Below are 22,676 nucleotides of genomic sequence, written 5' to 3' on the forward strand. Positions count from 1 at the left end.
TCCCTTGACGTCGCCTCGACCCAGAGCCCTGGGGAGACGGGGAACAGACTGCAGTCATCCCTCTAGATGCCGTAGTCTGTGCAATCGACGCGGGCGGAGAACGGGGACGTTTGATGGACTTCCTGCCCTTGGGGAGCCCCCCCCAGAGGCCTCAGCATGGGCAGACCCACCTTGTGCCTTCAGTCTTCAGGCCTTGGAGCCTGATCTTCAATCTGTCCCTCAGGGTCCTGCTGGTAAAGGACTGGCAAATGTTGCATTCCTCAGGGGCATGAGATGAAGGAAGAGGATACACATCTCATGCGGGTCTGACTTGGCCTTCTTCCTCGAGCACTCCGGGCATTTATCGAATAATGCAGGCATATTTGACAGAAATAGAGTGCTCAGATGATAGAAAAAAAAGGAAGAGGGCACCAAAACACGTTGTGTGAAGACTCTAAAACACTTAAAAGTGCAAAAAATTCTTTAATAAACTCAAAAAAGGGAGAGGTCAATGCTCCAGGGTCCTGCTAGCAGGAGCCGGAAAAAAGAACTGAAAGTAAAAGAAACCTGCTGTGCATTCTGGAATACTGGGAGAGTTCTTAAAGGCACAGTATCCTGTGCCGAGCCACATAATGGCAGCCTATGGGGCTTGTCTGTCCACCACTTTCTCGATCATTCCAGAGGCTTCTGCTGGTAGGGGAAAGATTTTCTCTGTGGAAAACACTGGACAGGCTGTGCTGTTTGTGGGTGTTTGGTGGAATTTCTAGTTGAAGTACTGGACAGTGTAGCCTGTGGATATAGGCTGCATTATCGGTCTTTAAATTCCCCCAAGTGTCTGTGCAGGTCTGCATTTTTTGACAACTTTGGATTGCTCCGGGGTCCACGCACATGGGCGGGACTATTCACTAGATTATGACTATACACAGAGATCCCTACTACAGAAACTGACAATGAAATGGGCCAATATGACCCTTGTATAGTGCATACTGAACTGGCCCGCCTCTAGATGAGCGCAGAGTGAGGATGTGTTCATGACAGCAGAACACAGTTGAGAGCTCTAGATTTGGAGAAGGAAAGGAGATTTACCTATTGCACCAGTCAGTGGGTCAGCAAGGTATTAGATTACATGCTCAACCAAAACCTGGACTTTCTGCACAATAGAGCAATGGCTGCATTATGTGGCAATTACAATTTTTATGTCAATGTGTGTGAAGGAGCTATACAGAACTGTTGAAATGTGGACAACCAGTGAAAAGAAAATGCTGTGTTTACACATGTTATGAGACAGAAAAGTGGGGTATGTGGGAATGACGCAAGAAAGTTATTCTATTGGAAAACTGACTCACGAAACAGTGTACCCGGAAACGCCGCACTACGGTGCATTTACCGATATAACGGCATGGAAACAGTGGAGTAGAAACCAACCTATCCCCACCCTGAAACGCCGCACTATAGTGCATTTCCCGATATATCGTGTACACGGCTTGGAAACAGTGGACAAAAAACCAACATATCCCCACGCCGTCGTTCAACACGTTTAGACCAAACAACAAGCTCGCAGTTGGATCGTTATGGCATAACGCTACATAATTTAGATCAAATCTTTTCCGAAACCTGAATTTCAAGATATTGCGGCTTCGCTTCCCATGGAGCCATAATTTATATGAAAATTATCGTCCTAAATTTCAGGGCAGTCGCCGTGTAGTGGACTCTATTGATTCCATACTTTTAAAAAGAAAATCGAAACCTTTAGACAAAATATAGTTATCAAATTAAGATAACTGATTTTTTGAAATCGGAATATCCAACTATACACCAGGTCATATTGTCCTGCTAAATAATATTAGAAAGAATTAGGATGGTAAAAGTCCTGATGAAGGCATAGTTTGTATGTCGAAACGCGTCGACAGGAAACCATCTACCTTTTTAAGAATAACCTCTTTTATTGTGAAAACATATGTATTAATACAATGTTATTTTATCAATTTTGATCAATGTATTGATTTTTATCATATGTCTTTATCATATTAAAAATGTATTTTCTCATATTGAATTAGTTGTTTGTTTGCCTAGTCTAGTGTGCCATTGCCTTGGTTGTATGCCTGGGATTGTTACTTCGCATACAAGGACGCAAGAAAGTACATGTAGGGCAGGTGGAAACTGATGAAGTGCAAGAAAGGGGAGAGAAAAGGAGTGATCCAACCGTAAGGAACTGCAGAGGTAGTGGAGTGATTGACACTTAACACCACTACCCCTTTGCTGGCCTTAGTACTGTTAAATTCTGTCTCATTTTCATAACTGGAACATGTTCTATTCTAATCACTCAAAATATGGTGGTTATTTATCTGATACGGCTGAAAAGCACTGGCAAAGCCAATAGGAGTATGTTCATTTTATGTGATATGCATGGACACAAACACTCATAGTTGGCACATGGCACACTGCTTCAAGCACTGGATTCAAGTTCTTACCCACAATCTGGCCTCATGGCACAGTGAGCCAAGCACCAGATTCTTGTTTTTACCCACATACTGGCTAGCTGGCACGATGTGTTGAGCAACGGATTCTAGTTCTTATCCACATAATAGCCAGATAGCACGCTGCATCAAGCGCATGATTCTAGTTCAGACGTTTTAGGCCACAGTACTTGAAAAGGGAGTACAAATGCACTTTGTCCACACCACTTTTACAGACCCCACTTCATCTTTTATATTCCAATTCAAGAACGGTCTATGGGCATTGTGAACTGCACTGGTGGAGGTGTGCAGTTTCTTTTGAATCAATCAATAGAGGTTATTGTCTACTAAATTCTCTTTTTGTGGCTACTCCATGACATGTCATTACGCCCCCGCCCAGTAAGGCTACCTTCCTTTATTCATGATGGTCCCTGCCTGGAATTAGAAACTAGTCCATTGGTCTTTTGAGGTCAGCAATGACCCCCTTTCTAGTGTATGCTTAGTGATGTCATGTGAGGCCCTTGTGCTAATAGAAGTTTTGCATTTATTCTGAAATTAGTGTTCCCCTCGACATGTCCAAATGCACGGTGCAGACAGCGTACGCGCTCTTCCATGCATCAGGAAATTTGCATTCAGTGGTCTGGAATGGCTATTCTTTTCAAAAACACTGATACTAATTTCGTGACCCTTGGAACAGAATAAACAAGGTCAGATGAGGTGGTTTCACTGTCCATGGGCACTAAACTAGGCCACTGCTCTCCAGACCTAAAGGGCTGCAGAATAGTTGATGGTCTAAAGCGCTTGCCTGGCAAAAGTCATATCTGTATTTAGTGGGGTCTTTGCTTTTTTTTTTTTTAATGTTATTTCCAAGTTACAAAATACTAATACTAATACATGCATCAACAACTGCAATCAATACTAATGTAGAATGCATTATATATCAAACTATTTCAGTAACCACGACTCCATAGTTTGTGCTCGCTCTAAATAGTATACCAATGTATTAAGTAAGACTCTATACAATTTAACTTTTTTAGCACCAACATGTTAATCGCTTAAGTTGCTCAGTCATACTTCAACACCTTGTATGGGCCACTGATCATCAACGACAGACATTACACGTCAGCAGCATAAAACAATCACTTAAAAACCGTGACATCCTTCAACTAGGTTTTTATTTAAACTCCAAAAGAGGTAAACTGCAGATATAGTTACAAATATTTTAAGTCGGCATGTGATACAGTGCATTTATATACAATCCTCCGAAACATGGCATTGGACGAACAAATCCGGGACCATAATTTAGTGGATAAAACATACTTGGTTTATGGGCCGAAGTAACATGAAATTGAATAGATCATTTACATACACATGATAAGTATTCTGAATAAGAATGCTAACAGCTTCTTTCATTCACTTACTGTGAGGAGTTGAGCAATACACACATTTCAAGAACAGATGAAGTGAAACTTCAATGAAAAAAGTGTCGAGAAACTGTGAGGGGTATTTTTTCCCTTTACAGAAACCCCCATTAATGATTACCAATATACATTTTACTTAAGGATCCCTAAAACAAAGAAGCCACTGTTCAAGTATGCATAAACAGGGGACGGCTGTACAGTTCAAGAATACACTCGAGGTCACATTCTCTTGAAATTGCAGCATATTGTTCTCCGAGTAAGGTGCAGCTTAAAAGACAATCTGCTTTTGCAAATAAGATTAGTTTCAGGTATCCTTAAAGAAAAAGTATAGTTAATATGTACAGATGTTGTATTAAGTACTATTTGATTACATACACTGCCCCTTGCAATAAAAATGGGAGCAGCGGCAAACATTTTAAAATGCTTGCACAAAGCGGTCCAGAGACTGTTGCTATGTGGAGGCAGACAACTTGTTTGGACACGTTAAATGAGGTTTTCCTACGTAGCATTATACTACACTGCACACATCTGGCAAATATCAGCGATGGGATTAAACTGCACGAGTTTATGAAGTTTCTTTTGTAGAAGCGCAGTCAGAAAAGAGGATATTCCTTGATCCTGCAAGGTAGTCATCCATCAAAGCCCACCTCAAGAGGCTCCAAGCTAAGGACTTCAAAAACTAACTTTAATGCACCACCATGCATGTCAAGACAGCACATTCCAGGTTACCCTGCTGTTATAAGGTTCCCTTGCCGCATAATATGATCTTGTGTGAATAGTTTCAAACCATCTTGCACTTTCAACACCTCACTTATCAGGAGGGGTCTAGTTTTAACCTGAGTATATTAAGATAATTTGTAAACCATTCAGTAAGATAACGGTTTACGGGCGGGAAACATTTAACAGCAGGGCTTAACCTCAGCAGCCTTATTGGGCGATGTCTGCTCCAGAGTTTTTAGTAACCTCCATGGTGGTGAAGACCTGCAAAGAAAACACATTTGTTAAAAATTCGTTCATAATACATTTAGGAAATAAAATGCAGGATCTTGCATTTAGGTAAGGATCTTAAAAACACATCTAGACAGTACTTCGGTGTGGACTCCATGTAATAATATTGCTAAGACTACACTCGATGCCCCAAAAGGTTTAGGACTACACAAACGTAACATTGGTAAGTAGGCACCCAAAGGCTACAACCTTCATGTTTAAGAGCCACCAAACTTTGCCATTTTTTCTTTTTTGAGCATGACAAACATGTATGGCGCCTCCATCGGAGGAAGGTAGGGTCATATATGAATATAAAGCAGATACCATCTTGTTAACTGTTACAAGTGAGAAAACTTTCTCTCCAGCATTACTTTGTGTAGTATTTGCAGATAGTGCTCTGAGCCTCTAAGGCGCAGGAAAGTTTTCGGGCAAGACAACTAAACGGGTGCATGTTTAAACTGGTGTACCAAGATATGAACATCAAAAGGGAAATGATCAGTGGAATGAGATTTAAAAACTTCACGCTTTGACCCACAGCCTGAATTTGCCTGTCCACCTTAGTCTGTTACAAAGCTGGGGCCTGTACTTTTAAACATGACCAGATCTAGTGAAATAAAATGGTATGACGCACGACGATGCATAAATGGCTTTAAGGGATAAAAATGAAAATAAATCTCGAATTATAATGGAGCACAAATTGATTAAAATTTTACAAAGGCAGCAGGTACTGGGAACTCCACTGTAAGGAAAGTGTACTAAATTCCCATAATTGTGCGGTTCAGACCAAGGAAGGAACAAAGAGTGCTCAAGCTAAGGAAGTTTAACATTAGCAACATGTAGAGCTCCAGCAGTCAAGCTTCATCTCAAGATTCAAAGCATTCTCTGATGCACTTTCTTGTTGCTCCATGGCAAAGTAACAGGCAATTTTGGAAGAGAAGAGCCAAGCTATTTTGATCTTGATTTTCCGTTCTGTGTGGAAGCAAGTCAGTGGAGTCCTTCGGGTGGGAAGTTACTTATCTGCAGTAACATTCTTGCAGCATGGGACCAGTTTTGGATGTAGTGAATCATGCTGCCATCTAGATGTTGGGCTAAGAAGAGCCTTTTCTTTAGAGGAATGGTTTCTAGGCAGGCAGAGAAAAAAGCGACTTGCAATGTAGCCAACAATATCCCATACTGTAGGCACCAGCTTCAGATTATTTCCCCCTTACATCGTTCCTTGTGGGAAGACTTATACATATAGCGACAGTAAACAGTGTGAAATTACCCCTTTTTACCATAGTTGAGGACAAAAGAAGCAAATTTCCCACACCCACAGCATCAAATGGAACTACTGAGGGTGTGCAGAGAATGTGGAATGCCATTAAGGACCAACATGCGTATGTGGGACAATCAAACTCTGAATTTAGTCATAAGCAGTTTCCAATCCTACCACTAGGTACCAAGAGCAGCCACAAGCTGAGAATGGGAAAGTAACATTGAGTAGCTGCCCACACTATCCAGCTTTTTTCCATTGCCATGTGGAGGCACAGTCATACATGCCAGATAAGAGTTTGCATCCTTGTGATAGGTAGAATGAGCAAGTTGGAACGGAAAGCAACTTTTTATAGGCTGGATCCAGAACTAAGGTATTGATTCAAATAGGTACCACTCTTGAAGTAGCTAGCGTATTAATAGTCTAGAAAACAGTAACCTTCTTTATACGTTCATGTTATGCTTGCGCAGCCCTTCACACAAAAAAAGTCAGCTCATCAAGTTTTACTTTAGTTCTCGCATACCAGAGTTAGCTGACTGTATGCAAAAGCCTCGTGGGAACCATAACAAATAAATACATTCCTTTTTAAAACCACACACACTTAAGAGTGGGCTGAGTTCATCTGCTGTTTACCACAGGTTGGCTATGTCACTCCTCTGCATGCTTCGGATTCAAAGGTTTGCTTCCTCGCCTTGTGTTTGTCCCTTCCCTGGAGCATATCCTTTTAACCATCCTTCTGACTGGCTAACTTGCATCCTTTGCTCACATTTAGGGAACTACTTTATTTTTCGTTGAGCACTCCGACAGTGCATGCCTTGCCATGATCTCTCCCTTTTGGGCTGCTTTTTACTACTCCTGCCGTAACGGCTCCATGCTACTCCCTCCTCCTGGACTTTTCTTAATACGGGTTTAAAATTATTCTTTCAAACCACCCCATCCGTTGCACACCCTGCCTGTTGCTCATCCAGCCATATGTACATTTGCTGCCGGACCTCTGTTTTTTTAAAGGGCTTTCGTGTAAGTAAAAATGTATGTAAGGATGTTACCGATTAATTCTGTGACCATACGGCGGAAAGTGGACAAAGCTAGACTTCCATTAAATGGTCATGTAACTCAGAGGTGACTCATTTTCCCATGAACGCAAGGCACTGGGTATTTTATTCCATATAATACATGTTCACACGCATCGCCTTTTCTGTGGACAGCTTAAATGCTTGGTGTAAACTTACTCTACATGAAAGTGTGATTATGGACATGAATGAAAGCAAAATATGTAGTGAGAAATAACACTAAAAAGCCGTCAGTAATTATATAAGGTTAATGTAAGTCTGACTAATAAAAATGCTGTAGATCAGAATCCAGAATTATTCCTAAAATGACCTACAATGCACACAAAAAAAGTTACCAGGAGAATTAAAAGCCAGTTCACGATTTTACTGTACTTACGCTCGGACCAGCCTTTCACTTTAGTTGTTGGCTATTTAGGAGGCATTACATTATGTAATACGTTATTACTGTTCAGCTGCTACATTATTTCTTTATTACAGGTGAAGAGACTTCACAACTCAACTGTAAGACTAAATGCCCTGTATTACATGCATAAATATTTTGAACAATTCAAATCTGTATTTGACAATAGTTGCAAATGAATTTAATATGTTCTATGAAGAATGCTACAACCCCTATAGCAATAGGATGGTGAACGTTCCAATCTGCTCTAGAGTTTACATTTTTTTAACCCACTAGCCGAGTATTTTGTGAATGAAGCAGAGTAAAAATTCTTCCGAATACACTTCAGACCACCTGCTAGCATACAGAACAAACAGAGGCAAAGACAAGCATTCTCACCTAGTTTACCTATATGCTTTGCTAATGCTTTTAGTGGATACTGCACCGCATTTGCAAACAGCAAAATGATTTTGGTTTATTCTGTGAGGCATTGGGGGGAATACATGAATAAAATGTCACTGCGCAAGTGTACACCAGTGTCATTACACAGACAGACACAATTGTCTTCATTTACAGATCCAAGAAGGCACGCCCCATGGATTTGCAAAAATAAAAACAAGCTTAATGCACTGCGGAGCGGTCTGGCAGTCAATAGCAGCTGGTAGACTATCCTAAAACTAAAAAAAAAAAAAAAAAAAAAAGCCATGTTGGAGGGTGGAGAGGGGGCTTACAGGAGGAATTTAATAAAACTAAAGGTGGGTGGGTGGGAGTGGAAAGGAAGCAAAATAAAGAAAGCAACACCAATGGCGGGGATTGAAGCACGAGGGAGGAAAACGCAGGGGGGTTGGGGGAGGAGGTACACAAGTAGGGAATGCGAGGGATTGGGGAAAAGCATACTAATAAGAGCAACACAGACATGGGGAGAGAAGATCAGCACGAGAGGTAAATAGGTGGAACACACAAGCACTGATGGAAAGCAAAAGATTTTTTATAAAATCCCCAATAGTTCAGGAATGGAAGGACAGCGGCCAGTCAATTAGAGAGATGGTAATGAAGGGGTGTGGCAGGTGAAAGAATCACAATATGAACAAGCTAAGACAAGGAAAGTCATGGAGTGAGAAGCAAGCAGACGAGTGACAAAGCAAACAAATAGGCGGGCTGTAGGCACCTGAAGGCTCTTGGAAAACTAACATTTCTTTTTGAGACATCTGCCCTGCCTAGTAAACTCGACCTAAAAATGAACGGATCTCCCAATTCCCTACTTGTAACCTTAAAGGTTTTGAATCCATTCTCCATTTGTAGGAAAACCCAAGATAGTTTCATCATGTGCTGTTTAAAAACAGACCACGTACCTCTGCATTCGGAGGGTGAATACCAAAGGTCTCGTCAAGCAACTGCTTATTAAGTCCGCATTTCATTGCCACGCCAAAACCTTGAGTAACTTCACCAGCATTTTGTCCCAAAACATGAAATCCTACGACACGATCCTATAAAATGTTAACTGGGTAGTTATTATCCACAAGGAACATATGATGTTACACAGTAGAGTGCTACTTGCATTTAATACAAAAGTTCTCAACAAGGACAACTTAAAGGCATGACAGCATCCATCAATGGGAGAAGTTTATAAATATGCTAAATATGAAGCAGAATATATACACACACACACACACACACATATATATATATATAATAATCTGACACATGAACATGCATTTTAAACTTTAATTGAGCAACAGAGTAATACCTCAGCTGTCCAAACTCCAAGATAACCGGTGTGATGGGCCTACTGATTTACTTGGGATTTTGTAAAGCAATCCACGTCCTTACAGTCGCTTTAGGTTATCATCTTTAATCCTTTTACCATAGATTATCTTTCGAACCCAGTCTTCACATTCATAGCCCATTCCTTTGACTAACTTTATTCAAACTTCACCTTCTCTCCTAAACACCATTTATACCCCAGGCACATTTAGCTGTACATGAAAAACAAACCTAGTCTGGGCCCAGACAAACTAATTACTGGCCCCTGCCGGTTTGCTTGTCCTTAAGAAAATCTTGGGAAAAGTAGTAACACTTAAATTGCAGATCAATGTTAATTTGAGGTCGCACTAATTCAGCTTTATGCTTGCCCAACAAGTCCTACTAACCTCCCTTTCCAACATGGCTATAGGCGAGTTTTTATAAGCCATGACCAGGCTGCAGTCAGCTTGCATGGACAGCTATTTATATTTGCATAATAAAAGTGCACATTCATTTTTTGTAAGCCTTTCACTGCCTGTTTTTGCGGTTTTTCTTTTCTGGAAAATCAACAAAAATGAAATCTCAACTGCGGTGTCTTTTCGAAACATAAAATGGAATATTTGTGTTCAAGGAAGCAATGCTCAGGATGGTCCTTTATTTAGTAGCTTTCCAAAGTTACCTACTGAGGTCTTGTGTAGGTCATTCATTAGCTGACCAAACCATTGTCCTGCTGTTACTTAAAATGTCTACCCCAACTATTGAAATGCATTAGCATTAGAAAGTAGGTATCTCTAGAAGTACATTGTTTACTAAAATATATATAATTTATGTGTTTGCCACATTGCTAGTCCAGCCCTGTTATGCCATATCATACCATGCAATATGTGTGGCTTCTGCACCCTCAAACATTAAAAAGCGGTGTTATTAGTGCCTTATTTCTTTGGAGGCAGACGTTTTGCTTTTCTAGTGAAGTTGACTAGGTTTGCCTATTTGATTTCTACTTAGACTTCCTATGGCTTTCTAATTGAGCAGACTGTTAGTCTGTTACTTGATTTATACTTATAGTCTGCTCTCCAAACATGTATAAAAACCTCTACCAGTCTGATAACTGATTTTTACTTTCTTTCCTTAGGTTTCTTCAGCTGCTGACTTCAGGTTAGTCCTCTTGTATACATATATTTTGATTCCGCTAATCCCCCCCAATTACTTTTTGCTTTCTGTAAAGATCATGTTTTTTGTATAAACACATGAGCTTTTAACCTGGAACCTCGCCTCGCACTTGTGTATTAGCCTTGGACTACAGCAAGGCTCAGTCAAGCTCCCTTCATGCCACACAGTCAGTCTCATTACAGGGTTACGACATATCCTTTTCAGCTTATATATGGAAACATTATTGGTCCCGGCTGACACAAAAATCCAACAATATGCAGATATCTAATCTGCTCCTAGGAATTTCTGGTGTTTACCCTGCAAGATCATGGCTCACCTTCAATGATTCATGGATGTTTGCCTTACACCTAGGTAAACCTCACAATAACAGAATGTGTGCTGTACGGTACAACCCAGTGAGTCCAAATTAAATTAAGACTATCCCATAGTAACATATGTGGCTCTGGGTCTTCACACACTAGAAGAATCCTTTGGTTGTCAGTCTTGAAACCTGCATTTCAAAACTGTAAACAGGAAGATGCACTCCACCTGGCATCAACTAAATTCACTGCAATTCTTAAAACTATAACATCCTACTCCATTGTCAACATCTTGTACCATCGAGCATAGATGGATAGTACAAGATGTTGGTTCCCTTCGGCCGTTACACTTACTCGGGCTAAGTCAATTCCCGGGACTCAGGCGTAAAGGACCTTGTGAAGGCGGAGGCATACGAGGTGTCTAGTGTTCGACGCAGACCAGACTGCAGCTGGTGGTTGGTAATTTCCATCCATCAAAGTATGGTAACTTTTACATTCTTTAATTTGCACTAATAGCAGTGACGTGTTATGGTCCTGAAGAATGCCACAAACCTTTGTGGTCAATAAGGCAGAAACAGGTTGACCTAATAAGGAATATCAATACCCCTATTCTCACACTGTTTAGGTCTATCCTGTGAAGACACCGATTAAAGTTTTTGTCCTCACATGATGGTTTTAATTCACTTGTTAATAGGTTTTTCTTTCGCACTCTGCCCCTCACTCTGACCACCACTAGATAATTAAAACACCTCTTGCTCCTCTCCCACGGGAGAGGAGCAGCACACACTGCACCTTTCAGTCCCAGTGTGTAAGAGGGAACCCAATGATTAAGCCTGTAACCTTTGTGTGGGTGAGGGTTCTCGTCTTTAAAACAATAATTGTCCCCACCTTTAGAACTCAATCTAAATAATTGTATTTAATCAGTTACAGCCACATCACCGCCCACCTGAATAACCTGCACTGGCTTCCAGTCAACAAGAGGATCCCCTTAAAGTTCCTCACCCACGCTCATAAAGCACTCCACAACGTAGGACCAGCATACCTCAACAAGCGACTCACTTCCTACACCCCAACCACCAGCTCCGCTGACCTCGCACTCGCCACCGTTCCACACATCGACCGAACAACCGGCACCAAATCCTTCTCCCACCTTGCCACCAAGACATGAACTCCCTCCCGATCCAACTACAACAGACCCGGGACCTGCTGACCTTCAGGAGACTCGAGACCTGGCGGTATGATCAGTAGCTGCCCCCCCCCCCCTCCCCCCTCCCCACCCAGCCTCCTCCTCCTCCTCCTCCTCCTCCAGCACCATGAGACCCTCACGTGAGAGTAGCGTGCTTCACAAATGTTTGATTGAGAGGGTGTTAACAGCAATTCACTCAAATCATTGAAGGCTGCACTCTATCTGGTCGTCCACCTAGGCATTGGCCACAAACAATATTACCATGTTACTTACCTGAAACCCAACTGCTTCATCTGCAAAAGCCTTTAAACCAGACTAGTATCAGTAAGCTCGCCCAAGCAGTGGGACTAAGATTTATCCATGGTCTCCAATTTTGCCTTTACATTCAGGGTGCCCATCAGCCAAGGGTTCCTTAAGATTTTTCCTGCCTCACCCCTAACTTTTGAAATAAAATATGCCTCCTCATCCAAGTCTGCCCTAAAGTTTCAGAAGGACTAAAAGTACCTCTAGATAGAAAGGTCTGCTTGCAGTGCTCAGTCCCCATGCTCCTAGTAGTACTTTTAACATACTAAGATTACAGACACTGTACCCTTGCTCAGGAGTAAGCCATATTCCTCCTGTTTCAACTCTGTTCTACGTAATATGTGGTGTTTACTTTCACCATGTACACTGGTTCACCCATCCTATACTCCAGTCTCCTGCCAGAGAAGAATAATTGAATGGGAGTTAAAGTAATTGCTTCTCAATTAAGAAACGTACGTCATCTCTCTTGTCACAGATTATCTTTGCATAGCATGCGTTGTAGTCTCTTCCAAACACTCTCCATTCCAGAGGCGTGAACGATGTGTAGAATACCTAAAAAATAAATTTAAAAAGAGGTAAAATTAAACATCTCAACTCCAGGCAGTGTACCATGTTTGGCGGAGGAGATGCTCCATATTCAGCATCTGCCTTTCGCATCAATATAGTGTTCTAAAGTGAAAACAAAAAATACACCTGGATAGTGATCCAGTACAATTAAAGGACTCTGCCCAAAAATAGAACCAGCTAAGCTTAGTAAAAACACATTCCCTGGAGAATTGAAGGTGTAGGGAGTCATGTGGATGCCTTGCACAGCAATCAATAACCCCCCCGCCCCACTCACCGTACAGCAAAGGCAATGTAGTTCCTGCACAAATTTAGGTGTTAACTGGATGACGTCACGAAGATCAGAAGAGAGCCAACAGTACTGGAAAAGTAACCAAGGTGATTTTTATTTTTCATTCTTCAGACTCTCCTTCCCTACTGATTGGGAATTGAATTCTACTTCTGCTGGAAGTAGAAAACATTCTATAGCAAGATTCAAACAACCAGTTTGTACAGAAGTTGTCAAAATCTACATCTTCAATAGATGAATCATTCAATCAATTTCCTTTTATAAAGCGCTCCTATTAATAAGATTTCATATGCTTGCACGCACACTTAGGTGGAGTTAGTTTGTTAATGGTACAAGAGGAGGGGGGAGTGGGCTAATCCAATCGAAATTAGGGATTAACCGACTTACGTGGTACAAAGTTGTAAGAGCATAGAGTCTATAATGGCTGGCATCTGAACAAGCTGGGTGTAAGATAAGGACAGATATTGGAAATCTGCTGTGTTGAATGGCACGCCAACATCTCCGGTGCCAATGTGGCATAGGTAGCATAGTGCTTTTTGGGAAGAACTGTGCAGCTGCATTATTGCTAAAAACACAATATTACCAAACTGGTATAAAAAAACTGAGTGTAAACTAACTCCACATTAGGCTTCGGGATTTTGTCGAAGGCCTATTCTACCTCCATTGACTATTTTTCTGTAGGAATCTAAAGAATGCATGAATCAAATTTTGAGGTTCCTCAGCACTAGTACCTTCCTTACTAAAACCAGTGTGAGCTGGTCATCTGGTAATAAAGGACTACATGTCTTACAACCAAGTTCTGCGCTCTTAAGATAAGTGTGGCCCAGCAGAAAACTTCTTGAACCAGCAGTTGCGGGCCTTAAAACATGGGAAATGACATCCGATATGGATATGTGCTCCCGACTAAAATTGTAGCAAGTCCCACATTTTTTACTTACCCAAGACACCTTCCGTCTTGTGGCAGAGTGTAAGTCTCATTCAGTAGTGAAACCTTACTTGCTATAAAATTAAGGTGGTTTTAGTGTTGATTTGATTCCAGAATATACCTGGATGAGAGCTTTAAAACAAACTGCTGGTAAACCAAATGCAAGATACAGGGAGGAAATCTCTACTTAAGCTTGGATCGAATAAGTAGAAAGCCTGCCTCTTCCAAGAAGAGGAGACTGTATATGAATAAAAGGAACAAACAATAGGCGTCAACAGGAAACGGGGGCTCTAGTGCCAACGAAAACATTGCAAGTGATCCTCCCAACTGCTGAGAAAAATATTTATCAGTGATTGCTCTTTTTAATAAAGGGTCTTCAATACAGAGAGGCTAATATTAGGGATGAGTTAAGGAGACAAGGAAAAACTTTAAGCGGGGAAGGAACCAATTTCTACCCTTAGAACAGGGGTGTGGAATTTTCCAAATAATCTACTTGTCCAAGGGACAAAATGCCACCGAGATCTACATGTCCTGTAAAATTCACTTGTCCCACCTACTCCCGTCCCACATCAAACATAAGGGCTCCAGCTGACAGAGAAACATTAGTGCTTCCATACTTATGAATAGGGCTCCCGGTTTTATGTGGTATTTATTTTTTTGACATTTCTGTCTGTATATTATCCATATTTATTTTTGACAACTTTATCTGTATTTATCCATATTTATTATGAGTTTTATGAAGAAAAAAAGCTGAAACTGGTATATTTCCGCATTTAACCAATAAAACCAATAAAAATGCAGTCATGCTTGAATGCCTGCCACATGCAGAAGATAAATCAAGCACTTATGTGAAAATATGCACATTTCAGTATCAGCTTTGTGCATATCTACTGCTGTGTAAGCCTCTTTACTAAAGTTCCTTTTTTTAAACCCCTGACCTATCAATTCACACAGTTATTGGCCTGGCAATCATTAAAAAGGGTATTTAGAATCACTCAAAAAGCAGCCAATTTCAGTTTTTATCAATATTTAAAAATAAAAACAGATAAGAAAATAAATGGTTTTCTGTCTGTATTTATCTGTAAAAATCAGTAAAAATGGAAAGCAGGGAGTCTTATTCAAAAAGAAAAAGTTAGTTTGGTTGAAAAAAAATATTTGCCTAAGATCACACAATTTAAGCATGGAAGCTATTTTTTTTTTATTTATCAAGCCAGAACAGGTTCTCTTTCACAAAGAGTATCTAAATAGTTCCGGACTGTCAAGAATTCTGCCACATCACAAATAGCAGATAACTACTGTAAATAAACTCTGCACTCAAGCAGGATGTTGCATAATGTCACAACTAATTGCAACCAGTACTTACTTAACTCACTGCTTTAAAAAAAAAAACATGATCACTAATAATGAACATCTTTCGCCAACAAGCCACAGCTATCCAGAATACTGAACTATCCCAGAGCATGCAGACATATCACAAATAACGGACAGTCATCACAAACATATGATTCAAGTAAGACTGCAGGGATACAATCACCAAAAGAATCCTGGACTATGATTAAATAATATAACGTGAACGTGCATTTGCAGAGCTATTTGAGGCAGAACTGAAGTGCATTGCAGAGCTGTTAATAGAGGCCCAGCCCCCCTGTTTCACACAAGCACACACACACAGTCAGACTGATCTAGTTGTGTTCATTGGCAGAGCTCTGCATATCTATTTGTATAAAGTAGCACATATCAAATGAACACACCACCAGAATTGAACTCCTGCTAAGTGAAATCAGCATTTTCTCTTCTTCTTTAATGCTAGTACCCTTCATATCTTCCTCACCATTTCCCGATTTCACTTGTTTCTAATATTCTAGCCCGAGTTATTTTAAGACATGACTACACTTGCATATGACTCACTGAAAGAGCATTTCTAATAAAAGAATGACTTTTTTTGCAGTTTAATAGCGCAAACTCTACCTAAACATATTGGAGCGCTTAGATGAGCGCCAGTTACATTACTACAAGGACACTTATTTATTTCTGAGTGTATCACTGTTGGCAGCTGCACGAGAAATATCAAATGATATGTGAACTTATGCAGAGGGGACATTATTCTGGCAGACGCAAATACAATATTAAGGCGATCATTATAGTCTTCACAGAGAAAAACAAAGTGGCTGCTAGAGGTACATCAGGTGCCTCCCTGTGATCCGCCTTAGGCATTCTCTGCTACACTTGGCGCACGGTGCAGCTGAAGTTGGAAAATTAAGTAAAACAATGTGTGGCTCACTGTGACAGTTGCTCCCCTTATACTCAGTTAGGCAGCTCCCTTCCGACCACATAAGCACACGCCTGCAGATAACTTTATTCCACTGTAGATCACGCCTGATATCACTGCATGCTCTCCTTTTGTCTCCACCTTCACTTACTTTCTCCTTCTGAGGTTTTTAATCTGCTACTGTATTCGATCCTCCTTCTTACCCCCCACCCAGTGCAGCGCTGTCTCACTTTGTCACGCCGGAACATTAAGCTGATTAATTGCCCAGCCAAAACACAAGCGCCTACATTGCCTCCTTGGTGGTGGAATTGGAGAGCCTTTCATGACCTTTTGCGATGGAGGGAGCGTTCTTCAGTGGAAATACTAATCCCGGTCACAAAGAGCTTTTACACCGGCAGCATTAGAACAGTGAGGCGGCTACTTTCGTTTTCTAAAATCGATGTATTTTTAACCCCCGCATGAAGTCCTGGCACTGATGTGTCGATGTGTGCAGTGCTCATGCTGCACGCAATTAACTAGCTTTCAAAGGAACAGTTAAGTCTCCTTTTACAATTACTAAAGATACACTGCAGCGACGATGCTGAGGCATTTGCAGTTCAAAAAAAAAATGCACAACGGGCTAAATTAATCCAGAAAAATAGGCACTGGCAAATTGAGCATTTTCTCACAAATGGGAAAGATATCGCTCATTTGTGAGAGGAATTGCCCAATCCGTGTCAGACCTCTGGTATGAAATGGACTTCTAATCCACTCTGCATACCAAAAGAAACGTGTGCAGTCGGCAAGAGAAGTGAGGAGTCAGCCCGCGCTTTCTGCAGCCACAATGATGCTGCATTAGCGACGGGCCGTCAGCAGGCAGACATTAAAGTTCTAGTCCAATATTTCAGTGGAATCTGTATCCATGCAGGGAAAAATAACACTAGCAGTGCTATGGCGGGCGCCTTGGCAGTGCTTTAATTTTACCTCAAAAGGAATTTCCTCGCTCGCGGAGGTCCCGAAGTTCCAACTGCTTGCTGAGAGTAGTGACGTTTCACTCCCCAGCCAATCACTGGTTAGAGCCCAGTGAAGTCATGAGCTGCTAGCCAATCAGAGGGCTCCAAAGGCTCTCTGCAAGCCCACAGCCTATTTTCTTGACGTGGTTTAATGTCTACTTGTCCGTAGGACAAAATAGACATTAAATCTTCTTGCCCATCAATAAAAACCACATGGTTCGGGCGTCGGGCGATAGGATTCCCCCACCCCTGCCTTAGAACCTTGTTTACATAATCTAAGATGACTCCTACTTACGTAGATGATCCACCGATAGTCACACCAACAAAGAAAGCATTATAAAAAGTACTGTTAATGAGACTAGGACAGTGAGCATTGGGAGATTAGCAAAAATAAAATCATCAATCATAAAACACAGGTGAGTATGACCGCACAGAGTAATCCACAGAGCATGGCAAGTTTATACAAATATTTGTAAATTCACTAATGAATGATGCACTTGTGCGCACAACGAAAAGAAAAAGGTTAGTGGTTATTGTGGGAGGGGAGATCAGAGCTAAATTCCTGGAAAACGATGACAAGTTTGATGCAGGATACCTATATTGAAGAGCATAGATATTTTAGGAAACCAGAAAAAAATGCTATCAAAGTTCTTTAGATTCTTAACATATCTGATTTTCACCTCCAAATTCTCCTCTCCAAACTGCTCATTGGCTCGCTCCTCTGAATATCCACAACAACCATATTCAATTGGTGTAAAAACAGTAGTCGGAACATTGATATAGTCGCACTGAAATTGGGGGGGGGGGAAAAAAAGAATTAGTTTCATTCTTGGTCCGAAAATAATTATGTGCTCAAAAAGTTTCAGGTTACACCATATTACAGTGGACCTAAAGTACAACATGCCATGCAATTGCTACTACTGTGCTCAAGATGTTTTCTTAGCCAGGCATACCGGTATGACCCAGGTCTGTAAAACTCAGACACGCAAAGAAAAATCAGGAATTGTTTACAGAGTTCAACTGACAGAAAATTGGAGGGCAAAAGTAGGGTAGAAGCAGATCTCAATTTATAGGTCTCACTGACCAGATTAACAACCCAGTTTGCTGAATTAAAAAAAAAAATCTTTAGAACAAAATGCACCCAATGTGTACCACTGAGGAAAGGAATAACCGGCAGGAACAGATGCAAAGCTACAGGGTTATTGGGCTACAACAGAACAAACATACTGATTTAATCAGTACTAGTAGTTCAAAGGGAGTGGCTTAGTTTCGGTAATGCAAAGGATCAAGGTTTTTCACAGCAGACAGACTTGGGACCTTAGGTTTTCCAACAAACTAAATGTCACTTCTCACCATGAGGGAGTCAAGGCAAACAGATTATGGGGTTCGAACAAACTTTGGTGCACCCGAATTTGCAAAGGTACCAAAATTACTTTAGATCCGAGGGCTATCTTTGTTTGAATTCATAAACCTAGATTTATACCTATGTATAGGGTCCCTGTTAATATTTAACATAGGAAACATTTCTGCTCAACTACTTCTCCTGCACTGTCAGATATCCCAAGTAAATTTCATAGTTGAAGTAAACCTTCACTGTCTGTTCTGCTATTCAGTTTCCCTTAAACTGAGTGACTGGGACACCATTAAATAAAGTCAACCTGTCCTTAACTCCTGTGCAGCTACCCCCACTTTTCTTCTAGGCACTCAAACATCAAAGGGTCATGCATTTGGGACAATAGGTATACAAGCATCAAAGAGTAGGAGAAGATATCTATCCAACAGTTGGGTGAGGAACTGCTTGAAGCTGAAGACATTTCAAGAGTATAGAACAGCCCAACCTCAACCCTCTTGGGCAGACTTTTACACCCATAGATCATTACTTGCAAATGATGCGGATACAGACTTTCCACACTTTTATATTGACCCTCACATTGTGAGCAATCCCTCAAGTGGTCCACAAACCTGGGAGAATCTCCAGACTGGAATTCAGTCTGCTGGGTGCACATATCAAATACTCCTATTATAACTGACGGTAGATTCGTTCAAGCACCCACATCCTGAAAGTTTCCCCTTTTGATTCATTTATTTGCTCTCTTCAGGTCTAACATGGGTTGAAATGCTTCTATTTGGGATCACTTATGCTATATAGCAGCAGGAATAAGTGCCTGCACCTTTCGTGTTCCAGATCTTCTCAGATGTTCAGCCCAGCTACCTTAAAGTGACAGTTCCCTTTCTTCTCTTTTAGAGAGTCATTCCCACCAGCCCAATATTTTTCAGTCCTAAACCTTTTAAAAATAAATTCAAATTGAATAAAAAGATGGGAGTTTTACCTTTTTAGTGGAGCCATCAAACAGCCTTCGTGCCAGCAGTTTTCCTGCCTGAATAGCAACTGGTGTGAGCTCTAGCTGCCCATCCAAAATATCTCCGATAGCATACACATAGGGCACGTTTGTTTGCTCTTCATCATTAACAGGGACTTTACCATTCCTAGAAATAAAAATTAGAGGATTAAAAAGATAAGAATGGTGGTACATGGTGAAACAAAATCGCCCCTCTACGCCTATTGAGAATGCCTTCACTACTTAATCTCGGCACCCAACATGCAACCAGGACCACACATTGGCATTGGTAGGGCCACCAAATATTGGCCAAATGCAGTCAAAAATTCATTTGTAAACAAAACTGTGGTAATGGCTGCTGTGGATGTCAGAACTCAAGTCATTAGTTCTCTACACAAGAACTTAATGCAATAACACAAAATTAGAAAATCCAGTTGGACTACAGTCCTCTCACAGACGCTCAGCAATCTTGTCTGCAGGGGTTTCATAGTACCATTAGTCCGTCGAGCTTCAGTGACAGTGGCAATTCAGACAAAGCTTGCTTGTGAACATTATACACAAAGACAGCACTAAGAAACGGGGACATTAAGATTAAAATGTTTATTAAAATCCTTAGTCTAGCGCATAAAATATGAACAGGGACGTTCAACAAGGGAGGGCTGTTTCTAACATCCTAACACTATTTCTGAGCACTATGCTAAAAATTTTAGCCACAGCATTAAACATATCGTTTGAAGAGGGATGGGAAATCATTCCTTTCTACTGCTAGATCAGCCAGGGGAGCGAGAATTTGTACATTTAGTTAGGAACGCCTTCAGCACAGCTCCTGGAGACAAATCAGCTCTTGGATAGGAGTTTTTGGCCCGGAATTCTAGGGGAACCTCTGGGGATAATTGTAGCATGATGATCTCTCCTAATCAACAAATAAATTAGCGAGTTTATATCTGTTTTGACCACTGATTTGTTATCCCACTGAATGAAAAAAGGCTACCAATCTTCTACTTTTGAAAATAAAAAACACTTTGGATCCAACAGAAGAAAAGGATTACCGCCAGATAGCTAGACTTCCATTCCTAGCTTAAGTTCTAGAAAGACATCTTCACACCAGTCCTACTTTTTTTGGCTCTAGATGGCATTCTTGATAACTCCCAGTTGGGCTTTAGGAGAGCCCACGCTACCAGATCTGCACTGTCACAGTATCTGAAGAAGTTCAGGAAATCCTTGATAAGATGACAAGGTTGTGGTGTTCCATGTGGACCCATCACCCGCCTGTTACACGATAAGTCATGAGATTATGAAACAGCGATAAAAGGAGATGGGTGTTCAAACCTCTGCCCTCCATTTACTTTGCGTCTTCCTGGACAATAGGGAGCAAACAGTTAACTTTGGAGACTTCAGCTCTAAACAGTTCTCGCTGCCTTGCGGGGTTCCACAAAGCTCGTCTTCAAGCCCAACTTCATTTAATATTTATGTGGCTCCCTCTACAAGTCTCATTAGGTCATTCAATTTTTCGACAGTGTCTTACGCTGACGACACTCAAATTACTGCTAACATAAAAATGATATCGATGAGGCGGTGTCTTGTTTTAACAACTTCACAAATGCAATTTTTAACTGGAGGAGCTCCCATAGTATGAAATTGAATTCTGAAAAGAGATCTACTTTTCAGTTGATACCTCCTTTTGGAATAACTCCTGGTGGCCACAGGTCCTTGGACCCTTTCAATCCCTGTGGTCAAAACGTGAAATCTTGGAATACTTTTTTGACTCCAATCAGTCTTTTAGGGATCAAGCTAATCTCTTGACCTCCTCATATTTCCATTCTTGAAAAGTTTTGAAGAAAGTGTTCCCTTTTTTACCATTTGACCTATAGAAGACAGTGGTTACTTCCCTGGTGCATTCAAAGTTAGACACCTGTAATTCTGTAAAACCGAGTTTTTGGGGTAGATTCAAGCAATTGCAAAAAGGAGCAGTCCGGGTTCTGAAAAAGAAAATTCGTACCCCTTTGCAAGGCAAGAGCTACAATGGCTACCTATTTATAATAGAGTTGCCTTTAAGGCGCTCTGTATAGTGCAAAAATCACTTTACCACAATGGCCCAGTCGCTCTTGTAGTACATCCCAAACAGATCTCAAATCAGCCTCAATTAAAAAAGTGTCTGCTCCTTCATCTCCAAAGCCTCCCGGGAAGGTAGAAGCTTTCATATGCTACCACTCCTCTGTAATAGAATTTCAGATCTAAGGAATATATCCAACTATCTGGTTTTAAGAAAGTCACTAAAAATCTGGCTGTTCACCCTCACCTTCTAGCTTTCTTATCGGCTAGTCCGTTTCACTTTACAGGCAGCGCCAAGACTCCTTAGGGCAAATCAAATTTAATCTCATGTTTTCAATCTAAAACTGGTCTGGGAGTCACTGTATGCCTCACCAGACCTAAATAACAAAATGTATGTCCTATCTATCCACAATTAACTGAGTAAAGAGCATTGTTAATGACAAAACTTAAGCAGTGGCCAGCCATGATGAACTCAGCATTTTTTTTGTTGGCAGTTAGTAATGCCACACGTTCCATTACAGAGAACAGACTTCAGGCAGGGAAAGGAGCAGAAATAAGCTAACTAAAGACGAGACCATCGGTGTTCTCAAAATTATTTTATGGAACCTAAACACAAAAAGAAAACGAACAAAGTGTTAGTTATAGAATACAACTTGAAAATGGCCTTCCATGTGAACAAGGTCCTGCTATTTAGGCAGAGGGCTCAAAGACTGCGAATGTTTATCAATAATTCACAGTAACTGGCCAACATTATGCTGAACAGCTGGGCAAGAACAGATCTACTAAATTATACTTTAATTTGTAAAAGATTTAGTACTATAGGATGCATTCCTTAGGAAAGTGTTCTGTGCAGGTCTCTATTAATCTCATTGCATCACCTGCTGAGTCATTCACTGCACATTAGTAAAACTGCTGAATCACTAAGTTAAAGGAACATGATTCAATTTACAAGCACAATTAGTCTGGCAGAAACTTCCTCTCAGAGAGGCTCTTAACATAAC

The 22,676-nt window shown here is 40.9% G+C and overlaps 1 protein-coding gene across 2 annotated transcripts in view; it reads right to left on the reverse strand.

Annotated features, from left to right (window-relative positions):
* Positions 1 to 3,588: 3,588 nt before the first annotated feature.
* LOC147693028 (thioredoxin reductase 3-like) overlaps positions 3,589 to 22,676 on the reverse strand; it is a 145,171-nt gene continuing 126,083 nt past the window's right edge. The window contains exons 12-16 of one of the 2 annotated variants that reach the window (XM_086939272.1): positions 19,615 to 19,771; positions 17,965 to 18,072; positions 12,702 to 12,797; positions 8,897 to 9,031; positions 3,589 to 4,837 (exon numbers count right to left, since the gene is read on the reverse strand). In XM_086939272.1, coding sequence (XP_086795398.1) covers positions 4,784 to 4,837; positions 8,897 to 9,031; positions 12,702 to 12,797; positions 17,965 to 18,072; positions 19,615 to 19,771 — 550 coding nt within the window. In that variant the 3' untranslated portion in view covers positions 3,589 to 4,783. The remainder of the gene's footprint in view (positions 4,838 to 8,896; positions 9,032 to 12,701; positions 12,798 to 17,964; positions 18,073 to 19,614; positions 19,772 to 22,676) is intronic. The other variant, XM_086939273.1, reaches the window with a different exon arrangement.

The sequence above is a fragment of the Lissotriton vulgaris genome, chromosome 9, assembly GCF_964263255.1.
Source record: "Lissotriton vulgaris chromosome 9, aLisVul1.2, whole genome shotgun sequence".
Classification (NCBI taxonomy): domain Eukaryota; kingdom Metazoa; phylum Chordata; class Amphibia; order Caudata; family Salamandridae; genus Lissotriton; species Lissotriton vulgaris.